This window comes from Monopterus albus, unplaced genomic scaffold (assembly GCF_001952655.1).
Source record: "Monopterus albus unplaced genomic scaffold, M_albus_1.0 scaffold18.1, whole genome shotgun sequence".
Lineage (NCBI taxonomy): Eukaryota > Metazoa > Chordata > Actinopteri > Synbranchiformes > Synbranchidae > Monopterus > Monopterus albus.
The window spans coordinates 740528-765662 of NW_018127898.1; the positions used below are offsets into that span (position 1 = coordinate 740528).

The following is a 25135-nucleotide window of genomic DNA, read 5'->3' on the forward strand; positions in this document are numbered from 1 at the left end:
ACCACTTGCAGTCAAGCAGCGGGACTCCAGGCACTCACTTCCCCAGCTGCTGACGTCAGCTGGCAGCCTGGGCTGTGCTCGCTGCTCCGGACATAGCACCGAGAAAAATGCTGCTCTCCGTACCGCCAAGGGCAGGAATCAACCCATACAACGGCTATAACAGCAGAAACAGCAAAAAGGTAAACGCTTTCGGGTTTTTCCTAAATTTTCAGCTTGTTCGCCCTGCAGGGCAACACGCCCGTGTGTGTCGCGACAAAAACAGGCTTGTGACAGTGAACTGCAGTGTCCTTGAAAAGCGAAACGCACTGAATTTAACTTAAGACTTGGCGGAGTAAAACACCGCCTATAGAGCGGCCGTGCCCCGCACTGGGTCTAGTTGGGGAATTGGCCACCGCTCGGTCCTGTCATGTTGGACGCCCAGTGTTGTATTTCGTAGTATTTGTGTTTGCGTGTGTGTGTGTGTGAGAGTGTGTACTACAGAAAGGATGTCGATATGGCTCAGCTCACTCATTTGACAAAGTCAGTGGTGGAGAGCAACTTTTATGGGTAACTGTACAGAGCTGGGAAGCGCGTCTGAGCCTGGATGTGTTTATGAAAGTGGGGGTAGGGAGAAAGGCAGGCTGTGGGAAACATGTTACCAAATGAATTCTGCGTCTTCCTCCGTGAGCTCCGGACACTCACATCTACTGCTAAATCAAGTCTTCATTGTCTCCGCGGCTGCGTTAGTTTGCGAAGTCCCCCCCCACCCTTCCTCTTTTCCCATTTGAAAGCGGAATATGCCCCACCCCGAAAAAAATCCCACCGGACCATGATGACTTACATTCCCAGAATTATGAATCGCGCTCCCGCGGTTACATTCACAGTTGACATTGTCACTTTTGTAGCCGCTCTGTGAGAGAAGGGCACGCTCATGCCAACGCACTAAACAGTGTGTAGAAAAACTAACAACGTGCCAACATTAAAATAATGCTTTTAAATGCTAAAATATCGTGGTTACTTGTGACAGACTCGAGTTTTCAGTAACTTTTTTGCTTCCTAAAGTCCATTTTCATTTAGTCAGGCAAAGGTTGCTCATATCACGTGTCTTCTCTCTGTGGGCTTTAATGAATGTCGTTATAGGATGAGGTATTATTCTGTTATTTCACGTCCACAGACGCACAGTTCTTTCTGCTCTGCACAGCGTTTTGAGATGTATATTGACATACTGCCTTTCTGTGATCCTGGGCACAGTCTGGCTGCGCATCCTCCCCAGATCTGATGTCAACACTCGCTCTTCTAGACGGAAACAGCATTATCATTGCATTTTAATGAACTGGCATTGGATTTTTCTGCATATACATCATTACTTGGGCTATTACTAAGTAGGACCTCATTTCGTTGCTATGAGGAGATGATTTCACAGGCAATTCCTTCCATAACCTATCAAAGCAAAGCATTTTTAGCTCACCAGGGACTAATCATAAAACCTCTTAGATGTCACTTTTTAAAAGGAAGTATGAGCAATCAAGTGTATGGGTGTCAGCACTTGCAGTTCCATTCTTTTAATTAGGTCATTCTCTGACAATGTGTTTGGTGTGCTTTATGTGTAATACAATATGCCTTATGTAAAGAGAAATTTTCAATATATACATCAGTGTAGGCAGCATTGAAAAAAACCTTAGAAAAAAATCAACTGGACTTAGATTTCTAGATCGAAGACGTTTCACCTCTCATCCAAGAGGCTTCATCAGTTCTGACTGACTGGTGTTGAGCCGGAGATATTTATGATGAAGCCTCTTGGATGAGAGGTGAAACATCTTTGATCTAGAAATCTATTCCAGTTGATTTTTCAGTTTACTATGACCTGGATGACTGAGAATCTGCACAGACATGTAGGCAGCATTGTTACTACAAGCCTGTCTATGTTTACAGTTGATTCTACATGGCAAGAATGTGCTTAGGGCTTAAATCATTATTCAATCAGTTGATTAGTAGATCAGAAGAAAAAAAAACCAGCCACTGTTTTGATAAATTTATTAAGTTTTCAAGCAAAAAGTGCTGTTTCTTGTCATATTTAATTGTAAAATCTTTGGGTTCTAGACTTTAGGTTGAATGAAATTTGAACAAGATATGATATGTGAGCAAGTTACCAAGGACTCTGGGAAACTGATTTTTCATAGTTTAAGGAATTAACTGAAAAAAAAAAACTAAAATAATTAGCATATTAACTGATAATAAAAATAATCACTATTTGCAGCCCTGTAAGTGTGTTGAATTCCAGTTATTAGTATTTTAGGGATAAATCGGTTATTTTAATGGTCTCAGACTCATCTGTTGTGTGGAGATTAAGCTTCACACAGAGGTCAAATTCGTGTGTTGTGATTCCTAACATTTCCTCCTCCCACCTCCCTCTGCCTTTCATTTCTTGCTTATGTTCTGCCATACCTTAGCTGAATGAGTGCCTCGAAGTCTGAATGCAAAATCAACATGTTGAGGGGTGAGAGAAGCGCAGCTTTCAGAGGTGATTATTGAGCATGATGGCTAAAACACGTTTGGTTTCTGTTCTTAAAGCCAACTGCTCCTCCCCTGACTCAGCACCTCATTTCCTCCCTCAAATAAATAGATTTAATGTTCTCAAATCAAATTTGGTTGGTTTCCATGTAAAGCTTCCTGGATGGAAAAATAACAGGAGGCGGCTTGTCGCTTCTCACGGCATTATGCTTCTCGCTCAGGGCCTCATCGAACGCTCGTTTTTGCACTTGTCAATCAGATTTTTGTTCCTATTTGGTGGCAGTTCTTTTCAGCAAAGTTACTGCTGCGATTTAAACCTCTTACACATCAAAACACAACTATGAAAAGAGGAGCATTACATTGTCGTATGGATGAAAAGGCCATTCATACATGGCATCAACAGAAGAGAACTCTCTCCCAAGCATCTTTAAATCAGAGGTTTCATCCTTTCAGTTTCACCTCCACAAGCTTTCAGGTGTCACTGGTGTTTCCTAATTGTTGGCCTATGTGAACCCCATGCTCCTTTTCAAGCACATTAGCTTGAGTTTTGTGAGTTACTCCTTGATGACACTCATGACAGAAGTAGACTTTAGAATCCAGGACAAAAGAAGTTTGTTTAAAAAGCTCAAACACTTTCACACAATCAAATAAAACATTTAAGAAAGAGTTACTTTACTTTGTAACATATAATCATATGGCTATGGCGTTATTTGGTTTTATTTATATGTAGCTTGAGGAAGAGTTTTGCAATGTAAACATGAAGTGAGTTTTGAATCCATTTGAATTACTAGTTAGAACTCTCCTGTTCCCGAAGACGGATCACTATGATCATTATGAATAATTGTGATTTCTGTATCGAGCAGTTGCAAAGTAAATATGATTTTAGTCTAAACTGCATTGACCTGGATGTGAGAGAGTGAACAGTCTATCAGGATTTGAATTTAGAGAGCAACCTCAAGAGTGGAAAGTGTGTAAGCAATTCTGTGACATTCATTGATGTTCATGACATAGATATTCAATATTTAATACTGAATTATAACAGAATATAACAATGCTGGATTGCCAGTGGTCACCAAAACAATAATAAGTGGGTGGGTATTAAATGACAATGCTTGTTGCTATGCTTAATGCTGGATGAGTTTGTAAACACTGACCAATACAGTACAGTGTACAGACTGTGGATACCCCAACCGAGCCCGACAGGACCTGCCGGGGCCTAAGGGTGGTTCGGACACTTAAGTGGGACTTTAGACTAAACAGCTGGAGCACTCAAATGTCTGCTCCCTTTAATGATAAGGGGAAAAACAGTGTACAAATTAATCTGTTGTGGGCTTGGACCGGGTATTGACATTATATATTATAAACCGGTTGGGTCCAGGTCGGGGTTGGATACTACACTCTCAGGCATGGGTTGGGTTTGGACAGAAATATGCGGCCTGATCCATGCTCTAACAGTGTATAGTAACTAAAACGTTGCTTAAATGTGATGTCACTGGTAGAAGATCTATAATACATTTGCATATTTAAAAATATTGGTACAGAAAATCCCTGGAGCAACAATATTTTTCTCAGTAACTGCATGACCTGTATTAAGAGTATGCAAATTGTTATTTTATATCAGCATTTTAACCTGATTAGCATCCCATTTCACCTCATTATTAAAATATTAGGTAACATTATGTGCTACCACGTTTTTATGTACAACATGTCAAAATATACTTGGAACTTGGCTGCTAAGATTTGACGAAGCGTGCATTTTTCTGTTTTGCCTCTATGTACTAACGGGTGTGCTTCTGATGTAGTTCTACAGAATAATGCTTACGTGAGAATTCTAGTCAGCTACTTTCTAATCTCAAAACTCATCAGTTGTGCCAAATGTCAGATGTCAAATGTCCTTGAATGCACCATAGGGATTTTGTTCAGTCTCTTAGGTGTGTCTGGTTTATAGCCTGCAGCAGTAGTGTGACTGTACAAAAAGGTAAACTACATGGTTGATTACTGTACCTATAGTATGTCAAACAGATTTCAAGTCTGTGCAAGAATCTTTTGTTGTCACGATGACATGAACTGAAGCTAAACAACGTCTGCAGAGGAGGTAGAAAAGCTTATGTTATACTTAGTAAAAGGCAGCAGTGATGTAAATTACACATGGTAAATAGGCATAAAGTTTAAAAAACACAGAAATTTGACACTTGAATTTGGAGCAAAGTGCCCAAAATTTGACTTCACCCATTCATTACACTTCATTTACATTCCTTCTAAAACATGTATTTTAAAGGTTAAAGTAATGTGTGGTGTTGTAATAATGTATCTGCCTCAAAAATCCAGTATCAACTGGGCAACACTTTCCTGTATTCTTGGAGGCTGTAACAGTGGCAGAGCCAGAAATCATAGTATGGGTGGGCCTCGTCCATAGGTCACACATTGATTATGGAATGTATTTCATTGGATGAGCAGCTTTTTTCTCCCCTTAACTCTTGTGATTGGGTGGGCCTGGGCTCTAAGTGGGTGGGCCCGGGCCCACAGCGCCACATCCTGGCCGTAATAAGGATGTGATAATCTAACTGTACCATTTTCTTTTTATATCACAAAGATACTTGCTGTGTATAAAAGGCACATATCATGACTAAATTCATTTTTGCAACAACTCCACAACAGTTCATTACATGCATTATAAAACTACATACATAGTAAATAATTGCTGTCTACTGGGCTAAATCTGTGTATCAAACCAGCTGTTTGGCTGCAGGACTTTGCCCTCACTGGACTCGCCATTACTGTCACCTTTGTCCTTTTGGCCTTCTGCCAGATATATGTTTATCTATCACTTTGTTTAATGTGTCAGACGGTTTGGCTTGGTCTCCAGCTTCAGAGCCAACAATGTGAACCAGCTGAGGTGAACAGGTAGAAAGGGAGGAGGGAGTCCTTGGGAAAAAGCATAGCTATCAGAAATTCGATGCCAAGGCCTGCAGCCACGCCAGACACTCTGTGTGCCTCACATTTTGTTACATCTCTAGCTCTGGGCCAGTGTTTGGAGCTATCTGTTTTCAAGCTCCCCAGCTCCTGCCACTGGACCTGCCTTGAAAGCCGTGCATATACGCTGCATTTGCACTGTGCATCAAGGTGTGATCAGCTATATTAACAGACAGACTTTTGGAAGATTAATAGGTGCCTGTAAAAAGACAAAAAGAAAGGGTGGGTTAAAAAGGCAGAAAGAAAGGAAGGAGGATACAGGAACGAGTCTGGACATGAGTTTGGTGTCCCTGTCACCTGGTTGGAATGCAGAGCTCCTCATTTAAATGGCCACGTGATAAGATCAGTAGCAGACACAGAGGATTTCCTGCCTTCCGCCACACTGCAGCTCACATATTTATCCGACATACAGTCCTCACCTTGGCTAACATAAAATTTTACATTTTTATAGAAGCCTAACTTATGTTTTTATGGTTAGCACTGTGTTTGTTTTCTCTATACGGTACTGTTGATGAGACAGAGTATTTGGTAACAAATTAGTAGATGGTCTATGATGTTTATTAACATGCAAATAGGAAATTCTTTGGTTATAGAATAAAATAACTATTTTCAAATGTTTGTTGATGCTTCAGTGAAGAGAAGATTCGAAGTAACAAATTACCCATGACTCATTTTCCTTGTGAACCTGGTGCAAAGCAGCAGCTCAGAGGTGTAATTCTATACAAGCCGGAAGCTATGTCCTCATTCAGCCAGGCTACAGATCTGTGCTGCAGCATATAAAGTCGGTCAGCTGGTCAGACAGTCATGGCGCCTTCAGGAAATCTGTGGAGTTCTGTGGGTCACACTGGAGTGAAGTGGAGAAGCCCCTACAGGGAGAGACACATACAGAGGTGGATGAGACTAAAAAGAAGTGTGTGTACATCTAAACAGATGGACGTGCAAAGAGAAATGGCTCTGGGAGTTTAAAGTTGTCATAAGAATGAATCCCTCCTGATATTTTAATGTCACCTCGTAAAAAAAAGATGTACAGTTTTTATGTATTTGGAGCTTTGAGCCAGACAGCACCAGCAACCTGCAGTATTTCAGACAGACACCTCCTGGCAGCTTCAGGGCCTTCATGCAAGTTTGCATTAACATAGAGGAAATGGTTTTATTTATGGAAATGCTCCTGATTTTTATCTTTAGTTCTAAAAATATCCTGTGATATTTTTTAGCCTTTTGTTGCGCATTTCTATTAGATGAGGAGAAATGTAGCATTCAAAGTGAACACATCGACTGAACAAGTCATTTGAATGGTGTAAGACTGCGTAGATGTCTTAGATCTACACTAACCTCAGAAAGTGACCTTTCTTATAAAACTGCATCCCTGGAGCTTTCAGTTTTTAACTTTTTTTGCTATTGTATCTTAATTTGAAGCATGAAACAGTTCTCATTGAGAAAACTAGCTTATTATTTGACATTTATATTATCACCTTGTGTGTGGTTTGTTATTCTCAAAAAATTCATGTTGTTTTCTGAGGCTCAGTTTTCAAAAACATGTAGGTACAATTAACTGTATCCCTTTGAGCTATCTATAGACAACATGAATTTGTCATCACACCATGTTGAACTTTGCTGTTTTGGGGGGATCACGCTCATTATCCATCAAAAAGATATATACTACACAGCTCCCGAACCGAGAATTGAGCAGAGCTGAGATGAGGGTGCAAAGTCTGTTTCTCTCATCGACGGAATCTCTAGGTCTGCTACGAGTTAGCTACGGTCAGCTAAGGTTATTCATTCTGAATTACCACAGTCAGTAAAGTGAGATCTAAATGTTTTAAGCAACATTTCAGCCAAACAAAACAACAATGTATGCAGGTGAATACAGCATGCACCTCCAATTATGGTACCCCCGTCCCAAAATTCAACACAGTGTGACGTGGCGTCACATTCTCTATAAAGATAATTCTGACATTAAAATAAAAGATTAATGGAATTAATCTGACTTTCTGTTTCAGTGAATAGACCTACTTGTAGGATGTTTCAATCAATTTGTAAGTCGGTTATAACAGTTTTCTTAGGTGTATTTTTTTAGAGAGGAACTGAAAATTGCACACGACTGTCTGCTGTCTTTTTTTTTTCTACAGTGCTATTTAGCTATTTTTGGATACTTCTGAGGGGACTGAATTCTTGAGTCAGCTATGCACTCACCATATAAACAAGAGGATTAGATCAGAGCTGAAATCATTGCTGTAGTAGTTTAATTGATCAACAGAAAATTGGTCCAGAACCATTTTCATAATTGTTTTGTCAAGAAAAATGAGAAATTTTCTTGTTTTCAGGTTCTCACATGTGAGGCTTTGCTATGGCAGCATAACTATGTGTATGCATGTGTGCGTGCATAAATACATATTTGTGGTTGTAGAGTGATGATTTAAGGGTTGTTGTTGCAGTGATGTGTTCCTGGTACAGTCTGAAGCCTGGCTGAGAACTGGCACTCTGGTAAAGTGTGTGTGAATGAGATTATAGGTCTCTGTTGTCGTATCCTTTCATTCACAAATTAGCTGCCTCCAAAAACTTATTCATCATGAGTTACACTCTGACAAGAGAGATAAACTCCTGCAGGAAGGCTCCTGGTGTTTGTGCCCTGCAGAATGTATGTTTTCCACAAGGTTTGTGGACTGTCAAAAGTGAAACAACAAGGTTTGTGGACTGTCAAAAGTGAACAGACCTTTTTTAAATAAATGAGTAATTCTTTATTTATTATTGAAATGTACAGAGAATGGATAATGGACATGATGCAGTTTGATTCAATAGCTCTGCAATGAATACTTCATATGAGAAGAATATTATGTACTATATTTGTTGAAACCGTCAAAAAATGTCAATTTTTTTTTGCTGTCTTCAATTATGAACAAGATTTCTGAGTCTTTCTCATGTTAATCAAGAATGAGGACACACATTTTGTCTTGTTGTGGCTAGGCTCCTTAATCTTAAAAAAGCCATATATCCACTACACACCATTTGGAGTTTAGCAAACACAACAATAATTTTAAATAGAATGTATGTATTTATAATTTAACTAAAAAGAACACACAATTTTGAGAAAAGTGTATGATGTACTTTAAGGCAGGCAGTGACACTTTACAGTACGGTCGACACAAAAACACAAGCAGTTATTGAGGAACCAGTCAGAAACGAATTATAAACGACCTAATAATATATCATTAAAAAGTAGTACATGAATAACTACAAATAAAGAGCTACACTGTAGATAATAATGAGCTACTTGAGAACAGACTGGGAGATACTATATTAATGAATCATTGGGTAATGATTAGTTCAGTATTTAGAGAGTAATGACCACTTTCTTTATAACTTGTTCCTGCACAAACTAGACTCATACAGTGTAATTCATGTTGTGAGGTGTTGGTAATGAGTAATTACTCATTACTTCATTATTAGTTACTCTTTACTGAGCGATTGCTAAGTACTATTCCCTCATTACTTTATGATTATCTGGCCGTTTCCTACCATTTTTGTGGCCCCTCAAGTTAACTGGTACATTATGCTACGTAGTTAGGAAGTAGTTCCTCATTCATGAATATGACAAGCAAGGTTTGCATGGTCAGCACAGTTCTAGAACATTTTAATCATCACACTAAGACCAGATGGATACTAATATTCACATCTAAACCACATTCTGTATCATTAGTGATGCAGACACCTTAAAAATAAATGGGAAACACAGATTATCTAACAGCAAGGAAGCGTAACATTTTGATAGATCGGTGTGGAAATGCTCCAAACACAAAATGCTTTCATAAAGTGTATTTGTGTCTTTGGCAACTACTCACATTTTTTGTACCGTATTGTGAGGTGTTGGCTGGTTGGCATTAGTGTTCGGTTTAAAAAAGAAGAGATTATCCTCGTAGGAATGGGTCTGTTGTTGTTGAAGTGGCTGCCGTGTTGCAGGCACAACAGAGGTCCAAGGGGCAGGCTTCCAGGGGCCCTGTGCCTTATAGATGCTGTCTAATTAGTGAGATTGGTTGATGTTGCGGATGGTCCTGGTGCGACTGGGCTGGGCTGTTCTTAAACACCACCAGTCTGATCTGCGACCCTCCTGAAATTAGCCCATTGTCTTCCTGTCGCCTCTGTTCTGATGGTCTCATGGCGTCCTGCTGAGCTCAGTCAGAAAGGATATTTGTTTGGATTCCTTCATATGCAACACTGAGTCAAAACTGTTGTTTGTTAAATGAATGTGACTAAAAACAGACAGCCACAATAATTACCAGTTCTGGAAAGCCTGGTTTGTACCAAAGTGCTGCTATTTATTGCCTCAGCCTTATTTGGAAAACAGCCAGTAGATCTATTCTTGGAGAAAGAAGTCAGGCCAAGTGATAATGAAACCACAAGTATCCAAATAAAATATATTCAAGTGCATGTTTACACAATCGTTTGTCTGATTTCTCCAAGGAGAGCCGGAATCCCAAAGTGAGATGAGCAGAGATGATGCACTGGTTGTTGTGCAACAGCCTTTCATGTTGCTAGTGGTGAATCATCAACTAGTTGACTGCCAGAGTGTCTAGCCTAGGTTTCACTATCGCTCACTAGCAGTCCTCATAAACTAATGAAACAAAACAACACAAATTCAGTTTCTCCATCTTGCTGCTCAGGATCGTATTAACTTGTGTCACTGAGAGGGACATGTTAAGACTAGTGTTGAACTTGAGGCTTCTGTAACAATAGGACAGAGGAGAATGAAAGCTTGAACTTTCACCAGTATTGGTGAGTATTGACAGAAGGGCTGTATGATACTGTGGTGGGCCGTGCATTTCACACCTAGGCCTTCAGTGGTGTTCTACCAGAATTAATCCACCTCTTAACACCACCATTATAGCTTTCTGTTTTCCTGCACACTTGTTCACTGAGCTGTATATTCACTCGGGTTTCCCCAAAAGTTCTCAAAAGCGCCATTGCTTTCGTGTCTCGCTACTGCCTTGGTTAGACAACTCAAGTGTGCATTCCCAGTGTGGCTCCAAACACCAAGTCACCAATCAGCTGCAAATAACAGGCATTACCAGCAATACAATTTGCAGTGCTCCTTGGAGGCTGTGAGCCAAGGATACCCCTCGTAGTTACTGAATTGAAAGTGGTGGATAAACCCTTTTCCCTGGCTGGGACAGGCTTGCTAGCTTCAGGGTTGGCCAACCTTTCCTCACGATATCCAGCTTTTCTTGAAAAGTCCTTCTTGAAAATGGCTGTATAAGTATATCTGTGACCAAATCAATTTCTTCTCCTCTGTCAGCCATTGTGGGTTGAAAAACAGCTGTTAATTGTACAGGAATATATTTTAGCTTGTGCAGTTTGCTACAGATGCAGTTTGCTAGCTCTGACTAGTATGCTCTCGGACAATCCCATCAAAGGACCTGAAAATGCTGACATTACTGTGTGCCTGCCAGATGGCCCTGGTGTCGCCAACTTGACACCTGATTGGTTAAACAATAGTTTCATTGCCATTTATTTTAAGCCACAGGTGCCCAAACTATTGATTCTGAAGGCCTCAAGGCAGATTTCTTTGACCCTGGCAGGACATGATGGCTGAAATATGGTTGGATCAAAGCTGTAACATAAACATACACTACTGGAAGCAGCACAACCAAGACAAAAGCAATAAAATGAAGAGAATAGACTATCGGGAATAATTTAATACACATTCATGGAAAAAATAATAAAACATAAGTCAGTGATTCTGATAGTGTTTAGGCCAGCCAAGAAGGCCTTGCTGGCCCTGACGGCCCACCACTGGTATGATATCATTTTTCACAGATCCCACATGTCTCATACAGGAGTTCTTGCTCAACATTTCTAAACACTGCTTGTGTGAATTTTCCACACTTTGAATAAAAACTAATAATATTATATTTGTCCATTGTTTGGTGATGTTAGAGGATATCAGGCATGTAGGGAATGATTTCTGTCTGTGCATGTAAAACTAATTCTGATGTTTCTTTCTTATCGCAGCAGGCCTATGTGTCCTCCGGCCACCAGATGGCACCCCCCAGTCCCAACACAAACAGTAGCAGCAACAGCAGTGGCGGCGGAGGGGAACAACTGAGTAAAACAAACTTGTACATCCGCGGCCTCCATCCAGTAAGAAGTGACGAGGAGGCTCAGCAGTGGTCGAGATAGAAATAAGATCATTACACATGGTTGCAGCATGTACATGCTACTCTATATTGTCATCACGGTGTGGTGGTGTTAATGATCTTCTTAAAGTTGCCTTGTTTCTGGTTTGTTTTGTTAAACAAGCCTGAGCTGAATTCAGTTTCTCCATCTTGCTGCTCAGGATCGTATTAACTTGTGTCACTGAGAGGGACATGTTAAGACTAGTGTTGAACTTGAGGCTTCTGTAACAATAGGACAGAGGAGAATGAAAGCTTGAACTTTCACCAGTATTGGTGAGTATTGACAGAAGGGCTGTATGATACTGTGGTGGGCCGTGCATTTCACACCTAGGCCTTCAGTGGTGTTCTACCAGAATTAATCCACCTCTTAACACCACCATTATAGCTTTCTGTTTTCCTGCACACTTGTTCACTGAGCTGTATATTCACTCGGGTTTCCCCAAAAGTTCTCAAAAGCGCCATTGCTTTCGTGTCTCGCTACTGCCTTGGTTAGACAACTCAAGTGTGCATTCCCAGTGTGGCTCCAAACACCAAGTCACCAATCAGCTGCAAATAACAGGCATTCCCAGCAATACAATTTGCAGTGCTCCTTGGAGGCTGTGAGCCAAGGATACCCCTCGTAGTTACTGAATTGAAAGTGGTGGATAAACCCTTTTCCCTGGCTGGGACAGGCTTGCTAGCTTCAGGGTTGGCCAACCTTTCCTCACGATATCCAGCTTTTCTTGAAAAGTCCTTCTTGAAAATGGCTGTATAAGTATATCTGTGACCAAATCAATTTCTTCTCCTCTGTCAGCCATTGTGGGTTGAAAAACAGCTGTTAATTGTACAGGAATATATTTTAGCTTGTGCAGTTTGCTACAGATGCAGTTTGCTAGCTCTGACTAGTATGCTCTCGGACAATCCCATCAAAGGACCTGAAAATGCTGACATTACTGTGTGCCTGCCAGATGGCCCTGGTGTCGCCAACTTGACACCTGATTGGTTAAACAATAGTTTCATTGCCATTTATTTTAAGCCACAGGTGCCCAAACGATTGATTCTGAAGGCCTCAAGGCAGATTTCTTTGACCCTGGCAGGACATGATGGCTGAAATATGGTTGGATCAAAGCTGTAACATAAACATACACTACTGGAAGCAGCACAACCAAGACAAAAGCAATAAAATGAAGAGAATAGACTATCGGGAATAATTTAATACACATTCATGGAAAAAATAATAAAACATAAGTCAGTGATTCTGATAGTGTTTAGGCCAGCCAAGAAGGCCTTGCTGGCCCTGACGGCCCACCACTGGTATGATATCATTTTTCACAGATCCCACATGTCTCATACAGGAGTTCTTGCTCAACATTTCTAAACACTGCTTGTGTGAATTTTCCACACTTTGAATAAAAACTAATAATATTATATTTGTCCATTGTTTGGTGATGTTAGAGGATATCAGGCATGTAGGGAATGATTTCTGTCTGTGCATGTAAAACTAATTCTGATGTTTCTTTCTTATCGCAGCAGGCCTATGTGTCCTCCGGCCACCAGATGGCACCCCCCAGTCCCAACACAAACAGCAGCAGCAACAGCAGTGGCGGCGGAGGGGAACAACTGAGTAAAACAAACTTGTACATCCGCGGCCTCCATCCAGGGACCACGGACCAAGACCTGGTCAAGATTTGCCAACCGTGAGTGATTATGTAACTTTTCCCCTAAATGAAGCAGCAAAGCAAAGTGAAAGGTGAAAGGATGTGACCTCACATGAAGCCTGAACCTCAGTAATTCCACATCATGTGTCTAAAGTTTAGAGAAAAAGCTCCTCTATCTCATTTTTACACAAAATAAACAGTTTGATTCTTAATAATGTAGTGTTGTGATTGCTTAGAACTATGGGTTTAATTTGCTTTTGACATGTATTTCAAATGTGCCACCCCCTCTCTGAGTCAGTGCCTCAGCCTGGCCACCCCGTCCAAAATTTTCTAGATCCGCCACTGGTGTGAAGCTAGAAGCAGTAGCAGGTTATTTTAGTTCAGCATAAAGACTGGAAGCAGAAGGAAACCACCAGTTTCACCGTCTCAAAGCTTAAAAAATATACCTACCAACAGCTCAGGAGTTATGTGCTGTCATTAGGGGTGTGACGACATCTCGCGATATTAAAAACGTGATGATATTTAACGTAAAAGTTAAAAGCTAGGTGTGAAGACATCTCGCGATATTAAAAATGTAATGATATTTAACGTAAAAGTTAAAAGCTATCTTGCAGGATCAGTTCATAACAGAACCAGACCAGCAGTCAGCGTTATAATGGGACAGTTAAAGAAGGTCACACAAGTTCATTTAGAAGCTAGAAGCTCATGCGGCTGTGGCTCAGAAGGTAGAGTGGGTCGTTTCCTAACTGGAGGATTAGCGGTTCGATTCCCAGCTTGTGCAGTCAACATGTCAAGGTGTCCTTGAGCAAGACACTGAACCCCCAGTTGCTCCCGGTGATGTCACCGGTGTGTGAGTGCTTGGGAGTGCGAATGGGTGAATGGCCGAATAATGTGAAAGCGCTTTGAGTGTGCTGTAAAAGGCGCTATACAAGTATAAGACCATTTACCAAGACCATTTATGGTCTGAAGAGACTTGTGAAATCCTACAGGAGAGAAGCCAGTCAGTTGAGTTTGTGGCATTGCCTTTTACAGTTCTGCATATTATTGTCTTTTACTGCATATGATAATTCATAAAGCAGAACTAAAGTGACATTCATTAGAAGATTAGTTAAAAAGTTTCAAAATGCACCAGCACTGTTTTGCATTTAGTGACTTTCAGTCGAATAAAACACTTTTTTCTAGTCCTATATTTTGTCATTGAAGATTTCTTATAATTAGTGTTAAACTATCATCTCGTTATCATTCTTGTGAACCCAATATTGCGTATCGTCTCTTCTTGTGAGCTAAGTGTATTGTCGCACCCATAGCTGTCTGTTTCTTGGTGAACAACAGCCAGGAGCAGTGATTTCCCAAAGTCTTGTTGAGGTGCTGCCAAACCAACCAAAGGTAGATGAAGGATAATAATTAGGCAAGGCATGTCTTAAGTGCTGGCTTTAAAGTGAGAAATGTAACGTTGTATCAGGCGTGGTTTCTGGTATAGTGTACCTTCTTTATATACATAAAAGCCAATGTTAACTTCAGGCTTGTTACAGTTTTGTTGTATGTTCAGAGTCGATTGGATCAAAAAGGTTCTGGCTTCACCATAGTATTTATCCCTTTTTATTGAATCAGACTGTACTCATAATTTTATGTTCTGAAAATTGAGCTCTTTAGGCAGGCAGGAAGGAAAAAAGTTACATTTCATATGGATGAAGTTTGATTACATTTTGACAGTCTCAGGAACACAATAAATGTTCATCAAAACAGTAAAGTTTTAGAGGGAAATAGAGGAATGAGAGAATGAATGCAGAGGAGAGAGGGGCAAAGAGGGAGAGAAGGGGCCAGAGAAGGGGCCAGCATGCTGCCTCCGCATGTCGTGATCATACCATCTAGTTTTTGTGAGGTTGAAATGGTTCAAGTGAACTAAGACTTACATACTCCTAAACAAATAGCCTTGCCTCTACAGTATGTTGACATTACGAACACACACACAGAAACTGATATACAACACTCAAACTGGTTTTGGCTGCTGCAGGTCAGGGCTACACTGTCTATGATTTGTGAACTTTTGCCATGCAGCCATCATTTCCACAGGTCAGGCACAGAAACAACATGCCTCCCTGAACAAGCACTGCCCAGAGCTAATAAAACCTGACTTGATAGTACTCTGACAAAACAGCTGCTCCATATGATCCTACATGAGGAAGCCTCAGAAACATCAAATCCACAGGGAAAATGTACATGGCTTATATCTGATAATTATGTTAATACTGGGTGTACTGTTGCACAGGTGTATTGTCAAAGCTTGACCACTCAAGGGGAACCTGGAATCTGTGGTTGGTTTGAGAAACACAGGGACTTGAGTGAAAATCAAGAGACTGACAGAGAAGGCATTATGGAGTGGTAGAGAAGTGGAGGAAGGACAGAGGCTGCAGGGGTGGGAGGGCTAATCCTGAAGGGGAACTTAAATGAGTGGGAAAAGAGTAGCGTGGCCTGCTGGGAAAGAATGTCAGATGGCCATATATGGGTCAGAGCTGCCTTTTGAGTCCCTGTGGCCTGTACGGTGTGGTGGGCTGCAGTTCTGCTGCAGAGGAAGGAGAGGGTCGCACAGTCACTGCCTTCAGACCTTTGAACTATGCTGGCATCTCTGTCAGGGAAAACATGAAACACAGCTGTTGTTCTTCTTTGTCACACTTCTAATACAAACTGAAACTGATCAATAGGACTTCAGTGTTTGCCAGTCTGGAGGTATGAGCTTGAAACCAGGACAACAAAGTCAGCAAACTTAAATGCATCAAAATTAAATTACCTGCTCATTTTTGATCATTTGTACAGCTGATTATTCCAGTGCATTTTGTACCTCACATACCTAAATCATTATAGTATGTACAATACATGATGGGAAATGGGACCTGCCTTCCTTTTCTCCCAGATCACATGGCTCACATGTTCTGTTTTCCTCCTCAGTAGTTAAGAAGCTGCCATTATCCACAAAAAGAGTTCCAGTTTTCAACTGTGCGCCTAAAGATCTTTGGTTTCTAGATAACTATGATGTAATATGTGATTAAAGGATAAGGTCAGCCATTTTCTATATCAGCAGTATTTTCAAGACTCCCCATACACAGACTAAAACCAACAATGAATTGCCTCTACTCCCGGTTAATGTCTGGATTATCTTAATCGTCTGTGCCACAGACCTCTGATTAAAAACATGTCAGGGAAACACACCACTGTGCTTTTTTTGTTATGAAATACCAGACCTGCTTATTTGCTAAAAATGTTGTCACTAAAACTCCAAACATGCATAACTTTTCATGATATCTGAAGTAGCAAGAGTCAACTACGCACATGCAAGATCTCCATGAAAGCACGAGGAGCTGGCAGATTGTAAACAAAGCGGAGAGCTCGTACAGAGATTTTGTGCATGCACAGTTGACTCCTTGCTTAATTCAGACATTGTTAAAAGTTATGCTTGTTTCGAGCTTTTGCGGCAACATTTTTAACAAATATCCTGGGTTTGTGTTTCATAATGAAGAAACGTGTCCCGCACTGATGTGTTTTTAATTGTTTTTGAAGAACAACAGACATCTATGACACAGACGAACAAGATAATCCAGGTTGGAGACTGACAGACATTAACTTTGAGTGGAGGCAGTTAGTGTCTGTATGGGGAGTGTTGAAAATACAGTTAATATAGAAAATTAATGACCTTATGCTTCAGTATACTATTGTGCCATTCATTTTGCATTGAAAAAGTAAACAAGTCATCAAACCATGAGTGTGGATTTCACTGTTAAAAGATGCAGAAAACAATATAGTATTAACATAATTTTGCAAAGATTTCAAAATTTGCATACACATCATATATATCTGGAATCATGAACTTGCTTTGAACATGTAGATACAAAACGTGTTTGTGCATGCAGATTTTTTTTTTTTGATAATCACACCTTTTCTTATCAGATAAATGTATTCATGAGTCAGGAATGAACACAGAAAACAGAAATAGCATAAAATTAGTATCCAAGGGCTATGTTTGTCTGTGTGGGGCTCTTCTTAAATACTGCACTAGAACTAGAGGTACTATATGGCTTTGTTTTAGCTCCAAATCTTATTTTCTATAGTGACTTGAGCAGTAGTAGACAGTACATTGTATATGTGTGACTGATGTAAATGCCTCTGGGTTAGTGCCAGAAATGGCTAAAGGAAGTTGGACTTGAATGGGTTAAATTATATTAATCTTGTGTATAGCATGCCTAATGACTGCTTTGCTGCTGTTAGATGGTGGTGGGAAACTATAAACATAGCCTGTGCAAAGGTCACTGGGCTATTTGGTAATGGACAATGAATTATTCATGTCTGCAGCAAGGAAGTTTTCTTTATAATGTGTCTGTTCTTCATGCCATTTTTCACAATAATCAGGATCACTGAGTCTTGATATCATTGAAGTAATATAATTACTCTGCCCATCCAAGTTATGGCCTGTTGTGGTAGCTGAACACAGGCCATGAACTTTGATCACATGTAACTTTGTGACTGTTCTTGTTTCGTGGTCTGGATGGATATGGCCATATTAGAATCTATAGCATAAATGCTTTAGATTCCATTGTCAGTTGTGATAGAAATCTCTGCTGTGGCTGGCTAATCAGATCTGAGTCCCCTGGGCAAATGTCCACTGAAACGAGGTGGGAGTGTGGGACCCAGCGGTGTGCGGCAGTGTGAGGGTGGAAAAACAGAGAGAGTGAGAGGAACATGGTGGGAAGGAAGGCGAACCAGAGGGGTGAAGCATCAGGTTACAGTGTACATTCCGCCCAGACGCCATGTCGCCCAAACAGAGGAACACCAGCCTCCCTCACTGGCTGAATTCACCAGACAAGGGCAGGTCTATTATACTGAAGCACTGATGCACCGTCTTATAACACTGTATTCCATTAGTCTCCACGTCTTACATAACACTTGTCAATTTCTACTTTTAAGATGATTTTCATAGCATGAATCTTTTATGTTACTGCATCAATGCATTAATTGATTCTGTGGACTGAATAACAGGTTAGGACACAAGTTTATGTTAAAAAAAAACATATAACTTCTTTTTTAACTTTGAAAGTCAGTATTTCTGTTTACAAGTAAAATACTGACAGCTTTATTTCAGCCAGTGTGTGTGTGTGTGTGTGTGTGTGTGTGTGTGTGTGTGTGTCTGTGGTGGTGGAGACAGGCCTTTGACGATTAGTTTTTGGCCCTGGGGTGCTGTCTCCTGTCTGTCAAAAACAATGACAGGTTTAAGGTACTGTACACAGCTTTCAGTGACAAACAAGAACAGAAGGGTGGAGGCAGGCAAAGTTTTCTGTGACACTTAAGAGCACATTAGGACACAATAAATTACAATACACAATAGATTGTATGAAGGAGTCTATAGTCATGTTTACACCTGTAGTCATGCAGCCTGAGGAAGTGTAGCAACAGGATTGGTATGCATGTGGTAGGAGCAGATTCTTCTCTGTACAATCTCATCACCTCATCTGTCACTGATCCTGTCTTCTGCATTCTTGTTGTCCTTAAAGATATGGCAAGATTGTGTCGACCAAAGCCATCTTGGATAAAACCACCAATAAATGTAAAGGTGAGTTGTGTCATTTCAGTTCTTTTTTTTAAATTTAGAGTGTTTTGAAGGTTTGAAATCACTTACACCAGGGGTTTTGGCTGTTTTGTTATTTAGGGACCAGACCAACATACTGGGACAAAACTTTGTTCATTTTTTTTGCTGTGTCATGTGGGGAAGGTTAGCTTAGCTCAGTCTGGAGAAGGAGAAATACCCTGTCTCTGTCTGAAAATCAGCACACCTGAAGCTCACTAATTAACATATTGTATTTTGCATTAGGCTAGCTGTTTCTCCCTGCTTCCAGCCTGTAAGTTAAGCCAAGCTAAACGTCACCTGACTTTAATTTCAGACTAAATTATGGGTATGAAAATGGCATCGATCTTCTCACTTAACTCTCAAGAAAGTGAATAACTTTACTTTAAAAAAATGACAGTAATTTTAACATAAATTTGGTCTGTTTTACAGGGTATGGCTTTGTGGACTTTGACAGTCCAGCAGCAGCACAGAAAGCTGTTACAGCTCTTAAATCCAGTGGGGTCCAGGCTCAGATGGCCAAAGTAAGAATAAGCTGGCTCTTCATCACCTCTGTTATACAACTACCACTTCTTTAACCCCCAAATTTACCAGTCACTGTTGGATGTATGATACAGTCTTGTTTCTAAAATGCATTGATCACCAAAGAGCCAACTGCTGAACTTCAAAAGTTGTAATCCCTATTTGCAAAAGCCCTATCTTGCTCACCCTATCGATCATGTAAAAGGTAAACTGTTACATAACGTGGTCTGACTGGCAGTTACTGTCCTGTTGGCAAGGGTGCAAGATAACCGCTGATTTATGGGGAGGTGTGTTTCCCTGTGTTCATCATTGGGTGAATCGGTGCCAGTTATGGACAGCCGTGAGAGGAAGAAAGTCAGGCTTTTTTGGAAACTAGACTTGTTATAAGCACAAATCATCAATCCTTTCTGCCTTTCTTTTCATCCTCTCACCCTCTTCACTACCTTCTTTCTCCTCTCCCCTCATGATCTCATCTCTGTGTTCGTGTATGTTGCTAATCTGCTTCTGCTGTAGCGCTTGTTCTGAGCTCTTTGTCCAAGTGTCTGCAGTCAAAGCAGCTCTTGTTGGCCTATTAAGATGATCCCCCTGGCTCTCAGGCCCCCCATTGAGGGAACCCAGGGGAGGGTGCCACTACACCTACTGTCAATGGGACAGGCACAATGGACTGGCATTGTCCACCGTCTGGGCCCCGGCCTGGGGCTGACACCAACAGTTAATACGCTCCGCCCCAGTGTTCCTGACCCCTCCCTCTGTCCCGCATGCAAACAGACCCACTGCAATGTAACACCAAGGTCTCCCTTAGCCCAGCCATGGAAAACTGTAACAGATCCATGCTGCAAGCTGACCTGAACCAGTCCAAAGCAACTAAACCCGAGTCTAAGTTCTCTGCAACTCTTCTGTAAGAGTGCCACACAATCCAGTGCATCTCAGTAACCAACAAGTGCAACTGAACACCAAAATTTGACTCGCCCAGACAGCATGTGCTTAGTCAGAGGTGTTGATAACCAATATAAAAACCTAAATTTACACAGTTGCCTCAGAGTCACTGGGTTACTCCAGGTCAAAGTTGAACATTTTAGATTAACCAGACTCTTAGATACCAAATGCTAAAGTGCAGCTTCATTTATTTGTACTTTCATCACGGCTGCTGCAGAGTGTTGTTCACAAACACATTGAGCCACACCTTGGAGGCGCTGTCCTCCGAGTATGCTCAGTCCCTGAATGGGCCACCCCAGCCACCAGGCTGCAGGCCCAGAGGAGCCATGTGCGTATGGGCAGGGGAACAATAGTTAAAAATAGAGACATTGTTACTTCCCAGCACCTCCCTGTTCAGACTTGGACGTCAGATCACATGCACTGCTTTGACACACAAGCAGACAAATCTGCCAAACACACAGAGACACACCTCAACAGATATGCCTCACCTAGGGCCCGGCACAAAAAAAACGCTCTGTGACGCATCAGCAAATCCCAGTCATATGCTTGGACTGGATCCAACAGCATTTTCATGACTACAGCATTGTGAATTTCTTTTGAATATGAAATTAGATATTGTGCATACTAGCCAAGGTAAAGGGTAAATAAAAAAGAAAAGAGAGGGAGTTTTTTTCAGTCATACAGCCTTGATCTCCATTAGTCTTGTCTCGTGTATGACTTCTTGCAGTGTGCCACTGTGTTATATAATGATCATACTGCCACACCCAGAGTGACAACAATCAGAGGAAATAGGTTATCTCTTCACCAGGTGGCCCATGGATAAGGACAGCAGCTATTCATACAGGAAATAGATCATCATTTAAGATCTCTGGTGACACATTACTCTGATGAATTAATCATAGTTCGATTGATAGCCCTGTCAGATTTGGCTGAATTCTTTTGCCAACCTCAACCAGCATCAGGCTACTATCCTCTTCTGTTTGATGCTCAGATCAGTTTAGCTCAAATGATTATACTGTAACTTGAAGTGTTTCACTTTCATCTATTTCTGTCATGCACCATTGAAAACCTTCATTATTTGTGTTTTACAAAGCTATCAGATCACAATATGTGTTAGAATGAAGGGACAAAATGGAAAATGATAGCAATAAGAGATCCTTTGATTAAAGAGAAGAACCTGTTAATCAGTGGACACTCATCCTTTTTTCCATTTGAGCTCTCTTTCATTACCCAAATTACTCAAGACTCCCACCACTTCCTATCATCAGTTCCCTCCTTCTGTACAAAATCAGCTTTTAAGCAGCTCATTTCTCCCAGCCCTCCCCTTCTCTATCCTCTTCCTTCACTCTCTGTTTTTCCTTCCCCTCTTTTTTAGCCCAGCCTCTTTTCTCCTGGTTGCCAGGCTCCTGTTGCTCTGTGAACTCTTTAACTTCATGCCTGGTTTCCTGTCTGCTTCTGCACAGCCTCACAAGGTTTCACTTTCAAGCCTGTGCCACAAAATAAGTCTCTGAATAATCTCTCCTCTTTAATTTACTTGCAGCTATCAAGACCTCTTAATTAAACATCATTCTACCAAAATGTGTGACCTTATCCTTGCAAATTCATATCAGAATCAGAATCAAATTCATATTTGCATGTGTCAATATATTCAAGTGTGTGTGTTGATTTTTACTTTTAAAACCAAAAACACATTGGCAAGCATGGGTGACAGGTTATTTTGGCCCAGGCACTAATTGCTTAAAACATTCTGTCAGTTGTGGGTCCTCTTATAAGATGATGCTTGACATGGTGTGGAGAAACATAAATGCAGCAACCAGTGATAGCAAGTGTGGATGGAAAGACAGGTTACACTACTGCCTACACACATTTCTCCTGTGTGAAAATGATTTTGAAAGTGACAAGAAATGTTCCATCTGCAAATGCAGTAGTGACGATGTCTGAAAGAAATGTTGCATTCAAGTTGATGCACCTTAGGCTCATATCCCACAGTGAGACACCTAAAAGCAGTGTAGTAGCTCTTTCTGCACCATCATGTTGTAGTATTGCAGTTAGGGGTGTTGCAACTTACCAGTATTGACAATAACTGTGATATTTAAAATATGAAATAGTGACATCATGTTAAAAGCAAGAAGGTTCTGGGTTCAAGCCCAGGCCAACCTGGCGCCTTTCTGTGTTTCTCCAGGTACTCCGGTTTCCACCCACAATGCAAAGACATGCAGCTTAGGTTGATAGGTGACTCTAAATTGCTTGTAGTGTGGGTGTGTTTCATTGTTTGTCTAAAAGTCAGCCTTGTGACAGACTGGCAACCTGCCTCTCACCCAATGTCAGCTGGGATTGGCTCCAGCCCCCCACGACCCTATTCAGGAATAAGCGATATAGATAATGGATGGATTGATGGAAATGATGTTAATAATACACATATGATAATATTGTAACTAATCCAGGGCCAGTAATCATCGGGTTGACATTCCAACTAAGTAGGTGGTGGCACTATACCTTAATGCTGGTCGCCACCCAATGGAGGAAAAAGAAAAAGAAGACCAACACGCAGTAACTATCTAGGTAGCTACTACTGTACCAGACAGACAGTACACAATAAAGTTAAAGATGAATTTGGCTGATAGCATTATTTTGTTTTTTTTCTTTTTATTTTCTGTAAATATTGTGATTGTAAAAAAAAAAATTCATGACAATGATATCATTGTTTTTTGGGGGGGGGGGTTTTTGGCCCCGGATTTTATTAAATTAGATATTGTGACAGCCCCTATCTGCAATAAAACAAAAAAAGTATGGGCATTATGTCTCTTCATTTGTCACTGAAAAAAATCAGTTTGTCAATTGACTTTTATATCCACTTCCTGTACAGCAACAGGAGCAGGACCCCACCAACCTCTACATCTCCAACCTGCCAGTGTCTATGGATGAGCAAGAGCTGGAGAGCATGCTCAAGTCCTTTGGCCAGGTCATTTCTACACGCATCCTGCGAGATGCCAATGGGACCAGCCGCGGTGTGGGATTTGCCAGGTCGGTCTATAGCACCCGGACATAACTTACTACTCCATGGTGGTCTATCATTAATTGAATACAGTTTGTTTTATAAATAAAAATGAATGTAGTTCTGGCCTAAACAAAACTAAGGGGGATTAAACTGTATTTTGATTTTATTTCAGAATGGAATCTACGGAGAAATGCGAAGCCATAATTCAGCATTTCAATGGGAAATTCATCAAAACTCCACCAGGTGTGCCTGGTATGTGGAATGTTTGTTTTATATTACAGGAACCTGATATTGTTGTTGTTAGTGCCAAAGCTCAGCGTTTTAACTCCCCACAGTGATCAATGAATTCACTCTCTTGTTTGATCTGTTGCATTCACAGTGCCCACAGAGCCCTTATTATGTAAGTTTGCAGATGGAGGTCAGAAGAAAAGGCAGAACCAGGGGAAGTACCTCCAGAATGGAAGGCCCTGGGCGAGAGAGGGAGACACGGTAACGAGGATCATTTTAACTTGCTGTGCTTAGATTTTACATTTTATGTTGGAACTTTAAGTAGGGCCATGTGTAAAGAATGTGGTGACGCTATGTGTGATAGCTGTTTTAGTACAGATTGCACCAGTGTTTGCATGACCTCACTGGTTCTGAATCCTGTGTATTGTTTTCCCAGGGAGCAATGACGCTTACGTATGACCCCACAGCCTTACAAAATGGGTGAGTGGTGTGCACAGACGGACTGAAAACAGTCCCAACCCTTCAGCAAAATAAGCATATGTCTTGATCTCTGGTAAAGTGCCGCCCTCTGCTGGACATGGGAGGAACACAGAAATGTTATTAGTGTAGTGTGAGATGCTGTTGACACAGTGTGGGTGTCTTCTGTTTTCCTCACCCTGTGCTCTGTGTGCTTGGCAGCTTCTACTCCTCACCCTACAGTCTGGCTCCAAACCGAATGATTGCCCAGACTTCGTTGTCACCCTACATGCATTCGCCTGTTTCATCCTATCAGGTGGGACATTTTACTCTATCCATAATATCATTTTATTTTAGCTGCTATGATTTTTAACTTCCTGTATTTTAAGTATTCATTTACCATTGCTTTTATTTTGTCAAGCCTCTTACTGTTCACATTATCTAAGTTAAAACACACTTAGGAAGGAGCCCAGTGTGCAAAACTGATTGTATGTCCCCTGGTTTCTTCCTATTTTTCTGAAACCAGTGTGCAAATTGTGCCATCTTTCCAGTGCCACCGGGAACCATTCTGTACCCATACTGTACAGGGCTTTGCATGTTTTGATAGTTTTAGAAGCACACCTGAGTTTCCACGCCTTTGTTGTGTGCTAGGAAACTAGCAATTCTAACCTTATGTGGTTTTAGAGAGGATCAGAGATGCATAACAATGTTCCCAGCACCACTAAAAACTCTGATTGTGTGCTTGTTGCCTGTATAAATATGTATTTGCACCCGACTTTAGACAGCAGAGGAAATATACCCTAGTTGTCATGCCACCAGGCAAGAAGATCTCTCTTTGTCTATGGGCTCCTCCTGTACTGTAGATAGCCGGGATGAGAATCAGCACCTCCAAATCCGAGGCCATGGTTCTCAGTCGGAAAAGGGTGGCTTGTTCCCTTCAGGTTGGTGGAGAGTTCCTGCCTCAAGTGGAGGAGTTCAAGTATCTTGGGGTCTTGTTCACGAGTGAGGGAAGGATGGAACGGGAGATTGACAGGCAGATTGGTGCAGCTTCTGCAGTAATGCGGTCGATGTACCGGTCCGTCGTGGTGAAGAAGGAGCTGAGCTGTAAGGCGAA

The 25135-nt window shown here is 41.1% G+C and overlaps 1 protein-coding gene across 1 annotated transcript in view; it reads left to right on the top strand.

Annotated features, from left to right (window-relative positions):
• Positions 1 to 43: 43 nt before the first annotated feature.
• Positions 44 to 25135, top strand: part of LOC109956186 (RNA-binding motif, single-stranded-interacting protein 2-like) — a 33000-nt gene continuing 7908 nt past the window's right edge. Inside the window, exons 1-10 of the mRNA XM_020593121.1 lie at positions 44 to 179; positions 11470 to 11580; positions 13254 to 13309; positions 18811 to 18869; positions 19314 to 19405; positions 23206 to 23363; positions 23510 to 23589; positions 23717 to 23826; positions 24002 to 24045; positions 24244 to 24337. Of these exons, the coding sequence (XP_020448777.1) occupies positions 108 to 179; positions 11470 to 11580; positions 13254 to 13309; positions 18811 to 18869; positions 19314 to 19405; positions 23206 to 23363; positions 23510 to 23589; positions 23717 to 23826; positions 24002 to 24045; positions 24244 to 24337 (876 nt within the window). The 5' untranslated portion in view covers positions 44 to 107. The remainder of the gene's footprint in view (positions 180 to 11469; positions 11581 to 13253; positions 13310 to 18810; positions 18870 to 19313; positions 19406 to 23205; positions 23364 to 23509; positions 23590 to 23716; positions 23827 to 24001; positions 24046 to 24243; positions 24338 to 25135) is intronic.